The sequence below is a fragment of the Caloenas nicobarica genome, chromosome 1, assembly GCF_036013445.1.
Source record: "Caloenas nicobarica isolate bCalNic1 chromosome 1, bCalNic1.hap1, whole genome shotgun sequence".
Taxonomy (NCBI): domain Eukaryota; kingdom Metazoa; phylum Chordata; class Aves; order Columbiformes; family Columbidae; genus Caloenas; species Caloenas nicobarica.
In genome coordinates, this window is record NC_088245.1 from 150,930,492 (window position 1) to 150,952,651 (window position 22,160).

The window sequence follows — 22,160 nt, forward strand, 5'->3', positions numbered from 1 at the left end:
GGGATGAGATGCCCCTAAATATAGATGGCAGCATGTGGGCTGTTGCCCTGGGAAGGTCTGCAGCACATTACAGGAGAATAGTCTGAAAATGCAGACTTTAATTTTTCACTCCTATTGAGGCCACTCACCCGTATCTGGCTGTTCCTGTGCCAATGGGGCCAATGAGGAAGGGTGGCTGGTTGGTCGGCGCTGCTCACCAGCTCTCTGCTCTGATACAAAGGCTCTGCATTTCCCCCACCATCACACAGGAGCAACCTCTGGGGTCTCTAAGTCGCACGAGGAGCCAAGGCAGCCTCAGAGCTTGTTTTAGCCTATATTTAATTTATCTTGAAAATTCCATTTCTTCAAGCTTGGAGTAAGAGGGTGGCCTTGTCAAACTATCCCAGGACCTGAGAATCACACACCGAACGACTCACAGCCAGACTCCAGCAGGCCAGTTTCTGCTACAGGTTACACCTGTGCAAACACGGTGGTTTGAGATTACTCCACAAGCACCAGCTGTGCAAGCTGATTATTTTCACCTAGCACTCTGCTCCCACCTGGGTGACCTCATTAGTCCTGACAAAAATTGCAAAACAGTAACTGTGGCCACTATTTAACTTTCTTGCTCTTTATGATGCATGAGGGGAAGTCAAGAGGGAGTTCCTTTTAAATCATGTCATAATTTTGCTTGGCTGGCAGCTAGACAAGTCTTTCCTTTTATTTGTAAACTGTGAAAATTTCACACAGACTAACTGATAGAATAAACCTGGAAGCTTGTGGGGCCTCTTTAACAGGGTTTCCTGCACTGTAAGTAGCGTGGGTTATATTGCATCTGCAAACTGCACAAAAGCCAAATGTCAGTTGGAATTAGGTTTCTAAACCAAACACGCACACTAGCAGAAACTGAAAAAGTATGTAAGGTGAGGTTGTGTTTTAGAGTGTTTACCCACCCTACAAAGAAAATGTTGAGAAAGCAAGTGTATTTTTGGGTTTGCAGACTTTAAAAGGCAATATAGTCAAGAATACATTGTTAATATATTCAATGTAGCAATTGCTTTCTCACTATTACTCTCAGAATTATACTGAGTGTAAGAGACCATTAAAAAGATGGACTTAATAAACAGCATCTATTTAGCCCCTTTAGCTGGCTCTGGAAATTATTTTAACTCTGAATAACAGCACACACGACACATTAGCAGCTCCTTAGACCCCTTTCTGTAGGATAGAAAGGACCCTGAGAGACTAAAACGCCTTGGCAAATCTCACCTAACAGCTACGTTAGCTAATGCTGTCAACTGCTGACAAATTTGCCAGCTGGTCACATCTGGAGAGGAGACATTATATGTTCCTAGATACGCTGTAGTGGGAGCATGGACCCTACAGGGTGTCCAAGGCATCCTCATGGAGCTCATTCGTATGACGCAGGACTGACAAAGTGGTCTTCTGAAGCTGCAGCTGGAGGCCAAGCTGAATTTCTCAGAGCATCTAAAATGTCCCTGTAGACTTGTGCCTGGGTATGCGAGCTGTTCCCTTCCTACTCCTAATAAAAGGAGAATTTGCATTTTTTCTGGTTGTTCCCAACAGTTGTTTCTTCAGTGAGATTTCAGTAAGATTAACATGTTCTGATTTACCAAATTCACTTATGCTTTTGAAACATTTAAATGTATTGATTTAGCAGAGATTGAAAAACAAAATTCACCAGTACTGTACCTACAGTCAGCTAGGACCTGAAGAGAGACTGTCAGAGATTTTCACATTAAAAATTGATTTTGCAGTTCCTTGGGGAGAGCAAAGGTCTATGGTTAAATCCTTACCCTGGAAGACACGGTCCACACTCTGCATCATTCTCCTGATCACCAGGTGTCATGACTGTGGCTCGAAAAAAACCCTCACAGTCTTTGTGGCGCCTGCATATCTGGTAACCTCCTCTGGAAAACTTCTCCGAAGGGCAGGGGATGCAGCCGTAGTCCTCATCTTTGGTGCCATATCCACATGTCTGCAACAACAATAACTCACTGAAAAGCAGGCTCGCCCTGCACTCCGGTTTCTAGCTAAAGGGAATATTCAGTCTGGCCCGTTGGCTTTGTAGCACAGTGTCATACCACAGGAAAACAATCTGTTGTTTGATCCCTTAGTGACTGTCTCCTAAAAAGGCCATGGAGGGCTATAAAGAGGGAAAAGGGGAACCAGAGCATCAGACTCCTTGAAAGTGGCCCCCCATAGCTATTTATATCTTATTCCAGCAAGTCATGGAAGTGAATTCCAGCTGCTGCTCACACAGAAAGTGAACTGAACACTGAAGAGTAGAGAAGAAGGTTACAGGGGAAATATGGCTGCAGCAGGGATATCAGCAATCTTGCTTTCATGCTAGGAGAGGCCAGAGGTAACGTTACAAAAGGCAATGTTTGTATGAGATTTTGTAACCCCTGAACTCACATATCCTTGTGGAACATCACATTTAGATTAAATAAAACTAAACCCAACCTGTTATTATTCAAACGAACTTGTTCAGGACTACCAACTGTGTGAAATTCTTGCAATAGGATGTTTATCCCATTAAAACCAAACAGGATTTCAGTAATTTATTTTTTAATAAGCAACAATTATCTGCTGTAAATCAAATGGTTACTTAGGAACCATAATTTAAAATGTTGAAGAAACATTCAAGTTCCTCTAGTGCCAAAATATCTTAGTGAGAACGCAAAATTAAATTATTGGTGTGGGAGGCCAGCGAGCCTGCCAGACTAACAGATTTATCACACTGCACCAGAACGAGAGCGTCAGATATTAAATAACTATTGAGAGGAGCAGAGGCTGTGTGTGAAACTTTTACCTTACAACTTTTACAATATCACTTCTAACAGGCTGCTCTTGGGATATGGTATACTGGCATGCACATGCGTGGTGCCTCACTCCCACAACACCCTCCTGAATAAGCATCTCTGTCCTTCCCCATTTTCTCTCCTATCCATATATTACTGCCATGTAACAAAGCTTTCTTTTGTATGTGTGCGTGTTTGGTACTTGATGTGTGTCCCCCTGCCAGCAGAGGAAGCTGAAATTACCATGTAAGGCTCTTCTCCCGGCTCGCACTTGGGGCAGTCATGGCACATGCCGGTGGTCTGGTTGTAGTATTCGTTCTCGCCGCAGTTGGAGTATTCGGCACTGGCGGAGTACACCAGGGAGACCTGCCACCAGAGAGCATCCCAGAGCACTGTCACTTCCACTGCCTTCATCCCCCATGCCTCATCTCCTCCCCTTTCCCAGCTCAGAAGGTGGCAGGGCCAGCATTGCAGCATGAAATGCCCGTAAAGCTCAGAAAGAGAAGCGGTGCAACTATGTGGGATTGAGGTGCATATGGTTTTCAGCAACCTGGTTCTGCTAAGAGTTTCTCAGAGCACTGATGGCACAGCTACTCCTCAAAATACTCACTGTGTAATTCCTGACCTATTAATTCTCACTCTTTCTTGTGCAGTAAATGCCTGAGTTTGCACCTCCAACCCTCTCAGCTCTAACGAGATTTCATAAATGTGACTGCAAGGGACAATTATAACAACCTGAGATAATGAGCTGCCTTGGGCCTCAACCATGATAGAGCTGTGGTTTCATGCGACACCCAGGCTAATTGGCTCTTCCAGTGCCTTCTGTGGCTGCTTCTCCCTGGGTCCTTCTCCTTCCCCCTCCTGCCTGGAAGCCTCAGTCTAAGCAGCACATGCCTGGGTGCTTTATTGAATGGAAATGGATAACTGCATTGGTCTTCAATCCCTAAGTCATCCATAGCTGTACCATGACAGTTCACAGATGTTTGCAAAGACCCAAGCAGAACCCAGTTATCTTTGCATGCTGGAGAGACCTGTACGCACATAAATACCTACCACCAGAAAAGGGAAGACGTGAGTCCATTTACATTCACCCAGGTGAGCCATGCTCTCTTGATATTTTACCTGAAAAGACAGAATCGGAGATTGTTTATGAACATGAGTAAATATTTGTGTGTGTTGCCAAAATAAGAACAGAAGGGCTCGTAAGCAGAGAAAAGGTTACAAGGGAGCGATGCCCAGAGGTCTAAACAGAGAGCGGGGGAGATGTGCACGTGCGCTCACACACGTGCTACACACCCTCACTGCACACCTCTTGCCTCTCTTTGGGAAGACCGACAGCATAAGGGAGCCTGGTCTTGCAACCTTTACAAAAATCTGTGAAAGACGAGGAACCAAGTCTGAGCCCCAGAACTTCTTGGGTCGCTGAGAAATCCTCCCGCGGAGGAACTGACGGCTACGTCTTGACTGCCGAACAAAAGAGGAATGGGGATCAGCAAGCTGGCTTGTGTCCACACCGCTTAGTGCTAGACCCTGCTCGATCCCATTTGTCTAGGAAAGATCCAGATGGAGCAGCCAAAAGCAGAGTCAGGGAGCGAAGCAGCAGCAAGAAGCGTGGGCAGCTGGCATTTTGGGGCTGCACCTTCCTCACCGGCTCCTGCAGATCCACCAAGAAGGCCCTGAGCTGCCTTTGGTCAGAAGCGTGGGCTGCTTTTTGTTCTTGATAAGCAAACTGTAGATTTAAGAAGTGTAACTCAAGGAAGAAGCCAAACTTTATAGTTGAAGTGCTATTACAATAGTTGGGGAAAATAAAAGCTGCAATCTCTGTTATAAACACACATGCTAATTTATTTCATTTTTTCAAAAGAATAAGAGCTAATGTTACATATTCATGTACTGTATTTCTTTCTAAGGGGAAATAAGAGACAGGAAAAGGAGGCACAAATTGTTTCATTAGCATGATACAACATATTTCATGGTATTGTTACAGCACATAAACTGCCCTAGGGATTTTACAGCTTCAAATTGCAAATGTTTGAGATACAGTTGCAACACATTGGTCCTAGCAGATGTAAACTACTCTTTAAATTTTCCAGATCTCAGACACTGCGAGACTTTTAATATCCCGGAAGAATACAATTACTGCTTTGTGCCACATTCGAGCATACAACCTACATGAGAGCAACGCTCTAGTATTTGAGATAGCAACTAACATTTACATTTTTAAACACTGAGTAGATTAAGCAAAGATTATATCACTCGAGCATCAAGCTGTGAACTTGCTTTATATGTTCCTTCCAGCAATCGGGCTAGCTGAGACAGGCAACTGGGTGGGTGGGTGGACAACCTGAATTATGAGTATATTCGTTTCTGCAGGAAATTGCGATTTGAAACCTAGAAGCAAAAGAGAATCAGAGAGAAATTGTCCTAAATCTGGAGGTAAGAGATGGAAAATAGTCATGTAATTGTATAAACTGTCAAACATTTAAGTTGGACAAAGGCTTTGGCTATAACAGTACAGTTACTTGGAAAAGCTCTGAGGATATATAGTCTCACTGCATATGTCTGTTAAACTGAACCCTAATTATAAGAGAGCTTGTTAGAATTTGAATATGGATATTATTAAGGCTGTGTCCCTACTGATACTGCAAAATGATTGTATTTATTATAAATTGAGTCTGAGGCTGCTTGGGACCAAAAATTTATCTGGTAAAGCCTGAATCTGTAACTTTACAGTAACAATATGTCTTACAGTAAAAACATGCTTCAGTTGCTTTCAAGCCACCCAGATGTTTGCTGTTTGAGGTACTTATATGCAATCATAGCCAGATTTTAAAAATGGAAATGAAGAAGTGTAGCCCATTAATGTATAGCACAATATTATCTGTCCATTTGGCATCTATTTACATAAAATGTTGAAAATGTCAAGTTATACATACATACATAAAATATTTTTCTGTCTCTCAATATAAATATGCATGTGGGGTTATGTTTTGTATGTAAACATGGATTTTTTTTTCCCTGCATTCCATCATTATACATAGCAATATGTCAAGCATATGGAAAATACTTTTTTAACTGGAAAAAGCCAGTTCAAAATGCTGAATATGGCCAGATTAGAACTCTAGGGGGGACTTCAGCCCTAAACTGGAATACCGAAAAATTAAATTTAATTTTAATTATTCATCCACCCTATTCTGGTACACGGCTCTAAACTGGAAGTGTTATTTTCTGGTTTGGGGAGTTTCCTTTTTTTTTTTTTTCCCCTTCCTTTGGAGTTACAAACCCAGATGCTTACTTTATTTTTACAACACAGAAGTGGGGGGAAGGCAGATGCATGAGGTTGCTGGTAGTAGGGCCATAGGTAGCTCCTCAGCTGGGATGATACCTGATGGTATCTACCGTGACATGCCAGGCTGCTCTTGTGCTTGCTGCCAATTTTCGGGCGTGTTAACTTACACCTATACCGTACTATTTGTCACTCATTAATCCCATCCACACAACAAGGAATCTTCTAGTGCTAAGGTTGCTTTTGTCTGTGAAGACACACAAAGCTTGGACGGTGAGCCTGCATCTGCCAAGAAGCAGGAAAAAGAGCGACCAGTTGTTATGGCCCCCAATCAATACAAGTCATTAGTTCTTAATGAGTCAACAGACGCCGCACTGTTCCTTCACATTCTGCTGTGCTTTGACTAAAGCGAACGTCTCTCTCTGGCAGGATGGCAGGCAATGGCGAGGGGGATGAGGGCTGGGGTGTGTTTTCACTGGGACCATGCGATCGCTCCTCAGTGATTTGGGATCTCCGGCAGCTCATCTGCCGAGCCCTCCGCAGACCCCGACTTGTGGGGTTTTTTTTTCAGGCCGTGTGGGTGTCGCCAGGGAGGAGGTGTAAAACACAGACTTGTGTCTTTGTGGATCAGGTGTGCAATACGCAACAAGCCTCATCATGACTCGAGGGACTTGCTAATTACAGCCATATTTGCCTTTCGGGGCATATTCGTTACTAGCTGTTAAGAATATACACATAAGCTGACAGGAAAAGGAAGACTATTTTCCCAGTGGCAACCACAGCAAGAAATGCTAGAGACTCCTTGTCTCAGCTTCTCCCCTGTAGACTGCAAGGCACAAATTTGGCCCAGGGGAATAGGACAAGAGACGCTTGGAACCCAGTTACTCAAATATTTCCCCTCCCAGGTGGAAGGCCCTTTTATATAGTGTTTGCAGCTGATACCAAAAAATCGATTAAAAAATCTCCAAAGAGAAAATGCCTAGTTCATGCTATCCAAAGGAGAATAAACATCTTTCGCAGTACTCAGCTTTTGAATTTGATAGTTTACTTAGATGCTTAGGTAGAATTGCCACAATATTTACAGTATCCATGAGTAAACGGAGTAAATATAGTGAAAGTGCAAATAATTAGGTTATCCCAGCTGGTGGTCTAAGCTAAAGCTTACAGCTTTCGATGGGTGATCTTAGCTGTTATTTTAATTCTGTGGCTTCAACAATTAACACAGTGCAAAAGATAATTTCCTACCATAGACCTTTTTGTTTTTAAAAATACAGTTGAAAACAGGAGGAAAACAAACTCATGGATTGAAGTACAGAAAAATATATTGCTTAATGTTGTAGAGAGGAGGGGTTTGGGGGTGTCTCTGCATTTCTTTAGTTTCATCACTGATGTAGATATACTTCAAGGACAAAAGACTACTTTGCAAGAGGGAAAAGCATAACTGCTCTCTCAGAAACTTCACTGTTTTGATATTTCTGTATGCATTTCTCTTCCGGTGTTTTCTAAGAAGCAGTTTGGTTAGCAGGTCTGTGATTACGAATGTAATTCCTGAGTAGCTGGCAAATTAGTATCAATCACAAATCCACATCCAAGATTTCCACAACTAGCAGCAACAGCAATGGACAGCAGAATGCGAAACAAAAGGCTTTGTATAAATAAGTATGGGCAGGTTGTATGTACTTCACAGGTGCCACCAAAAAAACCTTTAGGTTTATGAGAGGAACCTCGCAACTGGCCTTTTCCACAGATTATCACAGTTTTTTTGCCTGGGCTCAGTAGATAATCTCTGCATGTTCCTGATGCCGCTAAATCCTTTTTAGCTGCGATAAGCATATAATCCTCACTGCAGGGCCTCAGGGGCTTCAGAGTTCAGCAGCAGAGTTCAGTCTGACTCTGGCCTTATGTGAAAAGATGGGGTCTGAGTTTTTGTTTCAGAAGGAAAGAGTGTTCCCTGAGCCCATCACCAAATGACAATGATGGCAACACAAGCTCAGGGAGAGAAAAAACTTAGAGAAGTATTAGCAAATGGAAACATAGAGATGATGAAGAAAACTATTTGTAGCCTTGGTTACAGTTTGTATTGTTGGGAAAAAATATTACAAAGAATAATATTACATTTGTAGGACAACACAAACGACACTGTTTCTCACATCTATTTTTTAGCACTTTGACCTCGCAAATACACCTTAAAAATTACCTCAGAGAGAGATGTAAAAAGTGTTAAAATGATGTAACTCTCTTCCTTTTACCTGAAACATCAAAAGGAAGTGAGAACAGCTCAAGCTACACATGAAACTTTAATTGACTCTGTGATCTGTCAACTCTGTCACAAAAATAATTCATTGCTGGGGCACAGAAACAAGATTTTTCCAGTGGGAGCTGTGTTGACAAGAGGGTACATAAAAGATTCTTTAATTTGTTAACGGTGGAACCGTGTGCTGAGGATGTGGGGGCAATCAAGCCTAATGAGAGTTATCTGTCTCTTACAGACTCACTTATCTGGAAGATTCATCTGGATGTCTGTATTCGAACCTGCTTTCTCACCTTACATAAAGGCACGTGTTGGCTCTTGTGTGGATGGGCCATCAGCTTTCTGAAAAGATTTTCAGCAAAAATAAAAAAAAGATACTACAAGGCAGGAAAAAAGCAAGAAAGAAGGAAAGGCTCTTTTCAACAAACTTTGCATGGCTGTTACATGTTCCTGAAGAAACAAGGGCACTAATGAGGTGTAAGGGCTGAGGGGACCCTGGGGTCACTCTGCCTGACCCCAGGGCACCCACAGCTGGCTGGCATTGAGCCAGCTTCCCCCCAGCCCCCTTGTTACTGGCATGGCCCTGATTTGGCCTCCTCCAGGTTGATGGAGACATTCAAGGCCAGGCTGGACAGGGCTTTGAGCAACCTGAAGATGTTCCTGCTCATTGCAGGGGGGTTGGACTAGATGACCTTTGGAGGTCCCTTTCAACCGAAACTATCCTATGATTCTATGATTCCATGATGTTGGCCTCATCTGCCAGCAGCATCCCTCCAAAACCCAACCCCACCAAAGCAGGGCTACCCAAGGAACATGGCAGTCTCCATCCCCACTTCAAAGTCCTCCCGGGGCAGGTGGCTCACAGGCAAATCCCAATCCCTGCTGCCCCAGCAACCTGAGGTGCTCAGTGAGGTCAGCAGGGAGTGAGCGTGTGATGGCTTTTTGGGCAGAAAAATGGTAATTTGTTGATCCTGCAACCTGCCACTGCAATGCATCTGCTTCAGTGATGTTCCCACTAGAAAGGCTGATATTTTGGTGGGGAAGTGATGGTGTAGGGAAAAGGCACTCATGACCTTCTGCCATGGAGACTGCTGAGGTAGCTCTCCTGTTGGTGCTGCTTTATACAAAGAAGCAAATACTCACTAGGGAAAAACATGAGCAGGGACTTGTACGTCCTCCAGTCAAAAGGCTGCCCTGACCCTTAGGCTGAGTCACACGATCTCTTTTGTTTTCTATAATTTAAAAAAAAAAAAAAAAAAAATCTAGGATTTGTTCTGATGCACAATTAAAAAAACATAAAATCTGAAACATCATATTTGTAATGGGGAAACAAATCTTGACTTTTTTGGCCAGTTCCCATGAGGATTTTCCTCAGTGGGAGAGCCTTGCTTTCCACGTCTCCGAAAACAAAATTTTTCTAAGGTGACTTACATGAAGACTTCCCAGTTATTTTCAGCGCCTCCTAATGTCTGCCAGGAAGTACTACAATTGACACAATTCCTCCTGGTTCACTTGCTTGCTTGCTTACTTGTTTCTTTTAGAAGTGCTCAGGCTTTTCAGAAACGTTGGCAATGGCAGCGGTGGGAGCAGTGTGCTGGAGGCACACCAGGGCTGCACTCCATTTTCCCCCAAAGAGCTCCTGCTCCCCAGCCCAGGTAAGCTCGCCCCGCTGCCAGCTCACAACTGCTGGAGGGCACCCGAGTTTTCCATGGAAATAATTGCAAGAAGGATTTTACATCATCACAAAAAGCTGCAAATGAGCACATTAGACTCCCTAGCCTAATAATTCTAAGGTGAGAATTAATGAGCAACAGTACAGTTGTTCACTGTCTAAGGGGTCGTCCCAGGGCTGCATCGGCTCTGTGCTTTCTCCGTCACCGCTTCCTAAGAAGTTTCCTCATCTGAGAGGAAGCTTGTGTTTTGCATTTGCTCCTGGGAGCAAGGTAAAATTGCTGATTTGAAAACGACTCATTTTAGATTCAGTAGCTCTCCTTAATTCCTAAGACAAGTATTACTTTCTATTTGGAGCAGAAAATTAAAAGCTTATTAGGAAAATACAAACCACTGAAGCAACGATGATGTTTTTCTAACATATTTTCCTTTTTTACTGGGCTTTATGCTTTCTAGATGACAGATAACCTAATAAGAACAGTCAAAGTCTTGGCTTGTGTTATTAAGATTGATAAGGATTTGAGCTCACGCTTTGCTTCCGTTTCTCAGGGTCTGATACTGTGAGCTGCTGAGTACCTTCAAATCTCACAGTATTTGGAAAGGGCAGGATTTTTCATATTGTGCAGAGACTGACATCTTTTTTATACAATAATGGTTGATAGGCAGGATGGAAGTAGAGAAATTTAGAAATACTTTACATGAAGAAACTGAGGTGAAATCCTACAGTGACCATCAATAGAATTTACAGAAACTGTAAATAGAATAGAAATACCATGGTGACCATCAATAAATAATGCCTGCTCTTAGCTCTGCAGAACATTTGCATTTCTTAGCTACAAGCCAGAAAATGGTTAGAGAAGCCAAAACACAGTTCTGCTTTTTTTGCCGTGGTTTGCACGAAAACATCTGAATTACTGCATCTTGCAGGCACAGTGAATAGCAGCTGGGGTGCTGTGGGAAGCGGCTGCAGCAGAGCGTGGGGGTCCCTTCGGAGGGTGAACCTCCCCTGAGCAGGTCGCTGCATGGAGGAGGATGTCATTGGGAGGGTTCCAGCCACAAACTTTCTTTCCCTCTACAAGTGCCTGAAGCAACAGTGCAGCAATTTCACTGTGTTTGGCAAATGTAATGAAGTCAGTATTAGGTGGTGGCCATTTATACTTTGGTACTTGATTTTAGAGTCCCAAAAAAGCCTCTTGTTTGTCAACAGGCCTCTGTCTTGCAGACAAAGGGATACATACGCTGCCAACAAACATTAGGGTTTTTTTATTATTCTACTTTTTACACAACTCTGTTTAAAGGGGATTTATTATTTTTTTAAACTAAAGGCTGGCTGCATTTAAATTCAAAAGCTACATCCCAAGCTGCCCGGGCCACCATTGTTGGGAAGAGCAGGGAGAAGGAGCATGGGGAGGGGAAGCTCTCTGCAGGGAACAGGGGCCACACAGCAAGCGGGCACTGTGCCAGGGGGTGCCTGAGGGGAGAGGCTGCTGGGGGGCATGGCATGGGACCCCCACAGCACCAGCCAGCGCTTGTGGGCCTCTGTAGCCCGAGCAGGGAGATGCAGGGTGGTACATGGGAGCAGCTCTCCCATGCGCCCCATCCACCCACCCACCTCGTGAGTGTGGGTCTCCCTGGGGGGATAGAGAGAAGATGGGGAGTAGAGGCCAAAACGCAGCTCCCGATTCAAGGCCAAGCAGAAGAACACGCCCGAACAACCAAAACCTCCATATCTGTGGGTAGCTGCAAGCTACAACCTGCTGGGGCTGCTATTTATGCCAACCACCATGCCTAGAAGTGAGAGGAGGAACAACCACCACTTGGCTAATAGCAGCTGAAGTCACAGCCCACTATATGGACATACCCGTAGAAATTACGTGTTTACAGGCACACAGGTGGACTCAAACACATCTATTCATACCCACATCCCCTCAGAGAGGCTGACTGTCCCTCGGATCTCTGTTCAGCCTGGATCTCCCAAATATCAGACAATATCCCCATGGAGGGGGATGTCTGTGCTTAATGTGCTGCGTAGGGTTACAATTAGGAAGTGGGTTGCCTCCATTCCTAGGGAAGGAGGAAGAAATGTCTTTCTCTGTTGGAATACTTCTCTTTCGAGTTGATAATCATAAAATCTCTTCATAATTTCTCTGAGGCCCTCATTTTTTCTTTTTTTAATGAAGGTGTTTACATTCCTAATTAAGGAATGCATTAAGCCTAGTGGTACCTTATCTGATAAACCTGTTACAGGGCTATGTCAAGCTGAGTTGTCCTCTGGGCTGGAAATGCACAAGCCAAGAGCTTGCAATTAACTTGGGTTAATTACAAAATACCAGAAATGTAATAATGTATTTAAAAATATAACACAGGTGCTAATGACCCTTCTTTTTTTTTTTTTTTTCTTTCCCACCTCCTTTTTTCCTTCTGCAGGATCTTAAAGCCTGTCACTTTGCTCCCAGGTAACACCCCCTCCCCCCAACTTCACAGGTGTTAACCACCTTTTTTCTCTCATGTGGTGGGATTGATTAGCATAGCGAGATTGGTCCAGGAGTGAGTACCTCTACCTTACAGTTAGTATGGCTTTTACTGCTGCTTTTTGGATCTGCTGAAGGGACTAGGCCTGAGATGTTTCTTTTTTCTAGATCTATTGGCTGGCCTAATAAAATACATCGTTTCTCTCACCATGTCTATTCTCTCACTGCCAGCACTGTCATGCACATCATGAGAACTTTGAGACACCGCCACCAGCAGTGCCATGCAAGATGTAAGCTTGTGTGACTAACCACTTGGCTTCCTTCCCACGAAGCAGCAACCTCGTGACTGCATCCTGGCCATTTCAGCAGGGGTATTGCCTTGCAGCTTCGTGGGCTCAGCTAATTCTGATTGCAACTTGCAGCGCAGGACACGTAAATAAGACTGGTTTTCAGAGACCAGGCAGGAGCCTTCTGTACAGTAAATGCTCTTTTGACATGATCCATCCATAGCTCTCTGCTTGCTCATGTTTTACCTGTTGGACCTATCACGCGTTCCTTACGCATATCAGTGTCAAACGCTCTGTTGAAGTCCAGACAGCCCATGGTACCTGCTCTATTAGAAATAAAATCTTCCTGTTAAGGATAAATTAGAATCCTGGTATCACACATCCAAAGGAAGTCTCTATTTCTTCCATGATCCACAGCAGACGTAAGCGCATTTCTTGTGCAAAAACCACTAATGAAACAACTGGAGCTATTGACCCCAAGTGTAGATGGGGAGGGGAGAATATTTTCAGGATTAGGAAACCACCAGCCAAAAGTGTTACAAAAACCAACTCCCCTCACCCTGGAAGCCCCACAGTGGACTGCTGAAACCACGTGAGGCAAGCAGCAAGGCAGGGCACGAGAAGGATGAACGACTGTGGGTACAACCATCCCAAATCCTCCCCAGCTGCAAGAGGTGTGCAATGGGGGAGAAGAGCTTGCTGAGGTGAGTGGGAGCAGAAGCAGGTTGCTACCCTGTTTTCCCAAAAATAAGACCTACCCTGAAAATAAGCCCTAGCATGACTTTTCATGATTTTTGAGGATGCTCAAAAAATAAGCCCTACTCCAAAAATAAGCCCTAGTTACAGTTCAGAAAAACAGTCAATTTAAATAGTGTCCAGGCAGCTATACATGTAAAAAAGTAAGCATCTTTTGGAGCAAAAATGAATACCAACCTTGTCTTATTTTTGGGGAAACAGGGTATCATCCCTCTTGATTAAAGGGGCCAGCGGGGTCCGAGGGCTGATCACTGCAGGTAGCTCAGTGAGTCTCCTGCCTGCATGGCCACCTTAGGGCAGCTGTGGGGCTGTCTCCTGTGAGCTCTGCTGGTGTCTCAGCCTGGATGCCTGATGCCTGGGAACGGGGGTAACTGGAAACCATTGCACAAACTACTGTCCCCCCCATAATGTCTGAGGGTCGGGTTTTGCCACATGCTGACCTGACAGCAAACACTGCAGAAGGCATGGGCAAAGGGAGGAGTTCAGGTATGCAAACTAACACCCCGGAAGGCAAGCCTATAGGGTGTTTGGAAAATATCTATATAGAAAGGAAGCTATACTCCTTCTGCTTGTGCTATGCCACACTGCTTTTCCCACGTGTGCTACAAGGGTGTTCATGACTGTCTCCCCCAGTCACCCGGGGAGGGCTGCTGCCTGCTTATGACCTGAGTACCACTAACCCCAGCCTATATGTCCTCTTCTAATATACCGTACTTCAGATTGGCTTTACATTACCTCCCCCGCTCCACCCCCATTAACCGATCATTTAGCCAATTCACATGCCTTTTATGGCACTACAATCCGACTATGCTGTGAGCAGAAATAGATGTTTTTATCATCTCGACACACATCTATTGCCTCATCCCATTCCAGTGACACAAGCACAAGAAAATGCCAAGATGCGGTTTCAGAAGCATTACCTTGTCCTAACACAGAGGTGATGTGACGGAAATGTAGCAGAGCACCGTGGGAAAAATGAAAGAGGTAACACCAGAAAATAGTTGAAATGATGGTGAACATCATGGTCTAATGGGCTTGGTTTCTACCATCTAGACATTTAGTTGCATGAATTTTTAAAATGTGTGTTCATTTAAAGCTGCTTTTTGGTAAAAGAGTCTTTGGACATGTCAAGAGTCTTACTATAACTGTGAACCAAATCTCAGGTTTTATAATATTGTGTTGCTGTAGGAAAAACTAAATAACAATAGGAAAGGGACCTCTGGGAAGCAATAACAGTCCTAAGAAGTCTGGAAGACAAGAAGCCAGTGAAAGGATTCAAAGTTATCTCCAGAAACATTTAATATGATCAAATAAATATAATCTTTTCTGTTACCAACCAGAAGGTGACACATTTTCCTAGTGGATGATGAGGGATGTTGTAGTGAATAAATGCAGCTCCTTCCAGCTCTTTTAATAGTTGTTTGTAAAACCTTGTCAGCCTTGAGAAATTTTGGATTTGGCTATTCTTTAAAAAGGAGAACTTCCTGTAGCTCCCCTTAGCAGCTCTGAAAGGTAAAGCGTCATCCACAAGCAGCTGAAGACGTTCTACTCCCGCTGACTGCAGTACTTGCTGGGAAAGGAGGTATTCTGGGACAACACTACTTTGTACTGCAAATTTAAAATCAGATGCGAATTATCCTCTCCATAAAACACCTTTGAATAGATTTAATAATGCCCCACTGATGGTCAATTTAATGTTTTGATTTGATGTATATCCTGTGAGTGTTTTCTTTACACACTCCACAAGAGAAGGCCTGAAAAGCTGGGTCTCCTAAACCAGACCCCGACTCCACTGGAGGGCAGTGCATTAGCACACATATCAATTCTGTACTCACCTTCTCCTGAGAAAGCAAGTTTTCCCAGATAAATATTTACCTATCATGTGAGGTTCTGCTTAATGAAACAAATATGGTCAGAAAAATATCTATGGTGAATATCTCTCTTATACATGCTGTTAGATTACTGATTTGCTAGCTAAACGACTAACACTAACCTGAGAATGAAACCAAGTCTGAGTACAGAGGCAGTTTAAAGATAAACTATTTATTGGCACCAGGATCAACAGATTCTAAATTAGCTACAAAGCTGCAGGGAATAATGACATGTGAAGTCAGTTTTTTAGTGTGGTTTTTTTTTTTTCTTCTTTCTTTAATTCTTAGCCCCTCAGGAAATTTGGGGTGGTTTGATGTTCATCTGGAGTCTTGTCAAAATTCTATAGAAACTTAATAGCCTGCCAACATGGGTGGTTGTTGCTTGGAGGCATTTCAACATGGCAAAGGTCCTGTCTGCATGCTGCAGACCTTTATCCGTCAAAGGCTGCTTGGAATGACATGAAAACAGGAGCCGTGTGGTGTCAGAATGCCGTGTGCAGGATTGCAGGGGTAATATATGCACATCCCTGCTCTCCTGAGGCAGCCAAGCTGTAGGAGGAATCCATTTGGCCCCTTAATTATTCCAAGCACCACCTAAGCTTTAAACCCCACAAAGTGCTACCACACCTATATACCAGGGTTTGGGTGGGACAGGGCTCACTGTTCTCTGGTTAGAAGAAAAATGAAGACCAGAGGGCAGCTGGGGAGGCAGGATGAAGCTGGGTGGAAGCAGGAACCAGGGCAGAAGTCTAGGCACGGAGCTGGAAGAAGCATGGAGGGCTGGTATCCAGATCAGGAGTCCTGGGCTGGAGAAAGTGCACCAAGGGTGAGAACAGAAGTGGGGAACATGACATAACTGGAAGGCAGCAGAGGCAAGCACGGGCTGTGGTTGCCCTTTGGTGGGGTGCCACCATCTGGTCACTCCACAGCAATCTGTAAGGACAGTTGTGTGGTGGGGTCTGTGTAACATGACTCCACAAAATGGCATGGGCCCTCCAGGGTTAGAGGCAATCACAATGCATGGGGCCTACAGGGTTGGAAGCAATTGCAACACGAGGGAATGGTATGGGTTGGCGAAGCTTCAGGATGCAGAACTAGATCCATCCTGTGCTAAGTGGTGGAACGGGGAAGAGGATGAGCCTTAAAGCACTCTTATGATGAGGTTCAAGCTGCTACTTGAAGGCATGGGAGAAAACAGCTTGAAAGAGAGCAGGGATGTCTGCCCCCTGGCAGTGCAGAGAGCTGCTCACACTTCCCCCAGCAACACTCTGCTGTGCCATGCCAAGCACCTTGGGATGGTGACAAGAATTAGAGTGAAGAATTAGTTGGTAGGAAAAAACCTTGGTTACACACCACCATGGAAGGAGACTTATAGTTATTTTGGCCTGAACCCAGGAACCGGATAGCTGAGGGATACATACACACAGAACAGCTACCATAGGTGAAACACTGGAATTGCACCACAGCAGAGAAAGCACTTGGGCAAGTTTCATGCCGGTGTCGTGCCTTTCCAAGCAAAGCCCTTGGCCTGAGCAGTGCAAGTGGGGGAACTGCTTAACAGCGACGAGCCTGTGCTGGCAGGACTGCCACCCAAGGGTTCTGAGGGAGCTGGTGGAGGTGCTCACCAAGACACTTTCCGTCATCTATGGAATGTCCTGGCTAAGTGGGCAGGTCCCTGTTGACTAGAGGTCAGCAATGTGATGCCTATCTATAAGCAGGGCTGGAAGGCAGATATAGGGAATTACAGGCCTGTCAGTCTGATCTTAGTGCCAGGGAAGGTTATGGAGTAGATCATCCTGAGTGTCATCACAAGGCACGTAGAGGACAACCAAGTGATTAGGCCCAGTCAGCATGGGTTTATGAAAGGCAGGTCCTGTGTGACCAACCTGATCTCCTTCTATGACAAGGTAACCCACTTAGTGGATCAGGGAAAGGCTGTGAATGTTGTCTGCCTGGATTTTAGTAAATCCTCTGACATCATATCCCACAGCATTCTCCTGAAGAAACTGGCAGCTCATGGCTTGGACAGGTGTACTCTTCAATAGATAAAAAGCTGTCTAGATGGCCAGGCCCAAAGAGTTGTGGTGAATGGAGTCAAATCCAGTTGGCAGTCACGAGTGGTGTTCCCCAGGGCTCAGTATTGGGGCCAGTTCTGTTTAATCTCTTTATCAATGATCTGGATGAGGGGATCAAGTGTGCCCTCAGTAAATTTGCAGACAACACCAAGCTGGGTACCTGTGTTGATCTGTTGGAGGACAGAAGGCACTACAGAGGGACAGGCTTGATTGGTGGGCTGAGGCCAACTATACGAAGTTAAACAAGGCCAAGTTCTGGGTCCTATACTTGGGTCACAACAACCCCAGGCAGTGCTACAGGCTTGGGGAAGAGTGGCTGGAAAGCTGCCTGGTAGAAAAGGATCTGGGGGTGTTGATTGACAGTTGGCTGAATATAAGCCAGCAGTGTGCCTAGGTGGCCAAGAAGGCCAACAGCATCCTCACTTGTATCAGAAATGGTGTGACCAGCACTACTAGGGATTGTTCCATTGTACTCAGAGCTGGTGAGGCCCCACCTCAAATTCTGTGTTCAGTTTTGGGCCCCTCACTGCAAGAAAGACACTGAGGTGCTGGAGTGAGTTTAGAGAAGGACAGCAAAGCTGGTGAAGGGTCTGGAGAACCAGTCCTATGAGGAGTGGTTGAGAGAACTGGGGTTGTTTACCCTGGAGAAAAGGAGGCTGAGGGGAGACCTTATCACTGTCTACAACTACCTGAAAGGAGGTTGTAGCATGGAGGGGGTTGGTCTCTTCTCCTGAGCAGTAAGTAATAGGATGAGAGGAAATGGCCCCAAGTTGTACCAGAGGAGATTTAAATTGAATATTGGGAAAAATTTCTTCACAGAAAGGGTTGTCAGGCATTGCAACAGGCTGCCCAGAGAAGTGGTGGAGTCACCATCCCTGGAGGTATTTAAAAGATGTGTAGGTGAGGTTCTTAGGGATATGGTTTAGAGGTGGACTTGGCAGTGTTAAGTTAACCATTGAACTTCATGATCTTAAAGGTCTTTTCAAACCAAAATGATCCTATGATTTGATGATTCTGTGACTAGGCTGACAGGGACATGTGCTGTGGAGAGAGTGCTGCCTCTCACCAGGGCCTTAGTTTGCTCTCACTGGGGCCCTCACAGTGTTTTTGTAGTTGCATGGCTGTACCCTTATAGATGATACAGGTATAACTCAGTGTCTTGTGTCAAGCTGTAGAGAAATGTGAAGTACATATTAGATACCTGCACCAGGACTGTATCCCTGTCTGATGATTTGAACTAGTTCAGATTATTGCTCTTGTCCCTGTTTGGGTACATTCATACAGGTTCTGGAGCAGAGCTGGGCAGAAGTGTTAGAGCTATTTAGGATCCCTCTAGGCTAGGAAGAGGCAGAACTTGCTGGAAGTTCATGCTGATTCATCAGTCCCTGGATTTGGGAGCTTGTGGAGGAGGTTCTCACTATGCTTTGTGGGTTTGGTTTTGTTTTGCTTTGCTTTGTTTTGGTTTGTTTTTCAGGGCTGAACACGCCATGGATGGCTTTGTCCGAGAGCCTCGCAGCCAAGAACACAGATTTACCTTGTTCCGCAGGTTGGTGGAACACATCTGGACTTTGTAAGGAAAAGACTTCTGAAGCAGGAGGAGGAGGAGGCGGAAGAGGCACTCAAAGAAATGTCCTTACTAGGTCCCATGCAGCTGATAAACTATATTATGGCCATGGGAGGACAAGGGGTGAAGTTGGATACATTTGACTCTGGATAGGGAAGGTGGGCTGTTGGAAAGCAGTCCTCCTGACAGAGGAGAAATGGTACATGTCTATTTGAGGGTATGTCATTCCACTCAGCTTGTGGGCAGAAGAGAAGCGCAGAGCAGAAAGCAGAGCTGGCTAAAACTAAGATACTTCTAAGAAGATTAAAAATAATTTTTGGTAATTAATGGATAATTCATGTTTATCAGGATTATAAGAAAGAAGAATAGCTTACAGCTGTAAATTCAAGTACATTTTTACTTTCTAAGCATTTAAGTACTCACCGTAATTGCAGCAATGAAATGCTGAAGGCTCTCCTTGGATTAAACTTGCTTGCAATTCAGAGGATACTGCAAACACTTCTTCAGATCACATGGACCTTTATTTGAAAATTTGGATCACAGATGTCTACTAGTTTGGATATCGCATTTCCATCTTACGGCCTTCATGAAGTTTATTACTAAACATGGAAAAAAATTAATTCTCCCTATATTTAATTTCTATCACCTCTGACAGCTTTCTAGTTTGTGTCTGTGTGTGCAACATTTGTGGCCAAGTTTTCTGACACAAAAATTCCTTTTGCAAGGCTAGCATGGATGTTTTTCCTCTACTTCATGTCCCTATTTTTGAAGGAGTGATTTTGATGATGAAGTAATTGTAATAGCATAAAGCTTATACTGAAACAAATCTCAGAGCTACATTAATTTAGCCTAATTAAAATAAGATTCTTGCATCTTCTCAGCTGTACTTTCTTTAAAAGTCTATGTATCTCCAAGACACATTGAGTGCCAAAACCACCAGACTATAAAGCCATTAGATTTTACAGAGAATTATATAGACCTTTGCCAATTCAATCTATCAGTACAGTAAAATACATCCTGTCAGAAGAAAAAATGGTGATTCTGAGATCTATGCTTATTATGTATTTATCAGTTATCAAATAATTCAATCATTTAAAAAAGTACCAAATGGCATCTTAAGAAGTTACCTAATCTACCCCTCTGTTTCACACTAAGACAAAATCATTCTTCACCACCCCAGCAAACATTTATCTAACTGGGTCTTGGGAACCTCCAGTGACAGAGGTTACACAATTTTTCCCTTGTCTATTTATTCCAATGCTTTGCCATTCTTGGCATTAGACAGTTTCTCTTAATGTCTAATCTACATCTCTCTTCATTCACTTGAAGCTGCTGCCATTTGTCTTATCCACCACAGATGTTAAGAACAGCTTATTCCCTCCAGCTCTATAGTATTTGAGTCTGATCTGATGTCTCAGCTTGGTCATATTTTGTGCGAAACCGTCCTAACTCATCCAATCTTGTATTTCACTGATCTCTTTTTCACACATCTGAGGATGAGGTTGTGGGGAGAATAAAGGTCCTGCAGTCAAAGGGGTTTACTAGAGACCATAAAATCTCATCTATTGAGCTACTACAAGTTTGAAGCTGATGAGGTTTTTGACTTGTTCTTCTCTTTCCTTCCCCATAATCTATGCTGTCATTTCCACCAAGATGTGAAAAAATATCTTACATTTGTAAGACATATATCAATTTTGCAGTGTTGCTACTTACATGCCAGCAACTACATTCCTTTTGTGCCTAATGACTGCCCTGGGTTTTTCATTCTGCTGGAGTAAACTCCACCAAATTTGTTGTTTTGCCAGCAATGCCATAGCAACACTTTCCCATTCTCATTGCTCCTTGCTTTGTCAGGTTGGTGGAGGGGATGTTGAGACTGCCATGGTAAGAGTGTTTTCATCTGGAGAACAAAAGCAATCTGCGCCCTCAGAAAGCTGTCATCCTATCTCCTGCAGACTGCTGAGACATGCCAGCTCGAATCTTTTCACTGTGATGCTGGATGAAAGCAATGACTCTAGCATCATGAGATGCTATTTTGAGTTGGATGCTGAAGTTGGTAAAAAAAGATTTTTCTGGCAGAACATCTTTGCAATATTTCCACTACAAAAATCTGCTTTCATCCTCAAATTCTAATGTCTCTTTTTGAGGACGTATGTATTATGGACAAACATACTTGTGTGGTCAGAAGAGAATCCAGTTGTGAGGGCTGGCAAGAACAGTTCTGCTTTAAACAGAGCAAAGAAATTGCTCCCCTTGTCTATTAACCTCTCTGAGTATCTTGTATGTCTCTTGATGGCAAACCCTGAGCTCAAACTACTGGAGGATGCCTTAATAGATGACCTCTACTTCAATAAAACAACACAAAACTATTGACCTCAGCAAATACATATTTCAGATATTCAACTGCTCTTCGGTCAACCATGTTAAAGTTAAGTTAATTTCTTGAGTGGCCTGTAGAAAAACTAGACTTGCTCCTTGCGTATTTAACTGCTGTTCAGAAGCAGAAAAGCAAAGCAGAGTTATAGGTAATGTGTAGGGTCTAGGAGATGTCACAGATAAGCTTATGTCTTGTCTCTTTGGGGTACACTTGCAATGGCTTAGCATTGCATGTATTTTTTTCTGTGTGAAAGACTGAAGGATGGCTTTCAGATGGAGACAGTGAACTTCTCAGAAGATTTGGTTTGTATAAAGCAATGACTGCTCCTGCAGAGCCGACTCGCTGTACTTTTAAGACCAACAACTTAGAAGAGACATGGGAAGCCTCAGTTCCATACAAACCCTCAAATTTTCCCATTGTTAACACTACGCAATCCTTACTAAATGGAAAGTTAAGGCATTCAGAGAAGGAAATTTCCACATTGCTGCAGTGGAGAAGTTTAAAGGACCCCATTTTACAGATTGCAGGGTTATCAAGCCCCAAGGAGAAATGACCCTGATGATGAAATTATCTGGATTTAGCTTTTTACCTTTTTTTCAATCGCCTCAGAAGACAGTGCATTAAAAATGGATTGGAGTGCTTTTAGGTGTACTATTGCTTGTTTGAGTTTACACCCAGAGAAAACAATTGCTGGAGTCAAGTATCTGCTTTGAAAGGTCAAAGCTCTGCTTACACTACCACATGACT

General features: G+C 43.8%; 1 protein-coding gene across 1 annotated transcript in view; it reads right to left on the bottom strand.

Annotated features, from left to right (window-relative positions):
• The window catches only part of EDAR (ectodysplasin A receptor), a 73,690-nt gene that overhangs the window by 21,596 nt on the left and 29,934 nt on the right, over positions 1-22,160 (bottom strand). Inside the window, exons 2-4 of the mRNA XM_065656108.1 lie at positions 3,858-3,926; positions 3,048-3,170; positions 1,797-1,978 (exon numbers count right to left, since the gene is read on the bottom strand). Of these exons, the coding sequence (XP_065512180.1) occupies positions 1,797-1,978; positions 3,048-3,170; positions 3,858-3,908 (356 nt within the window). The 5' untranslated portion in view covers positions 3,909-3,926. The remainder of the gene's footprint in view (positions 1-1,796; positions 1,979-3,047; positions 3,171-3,857; positions 3,927-22,160) is intronic.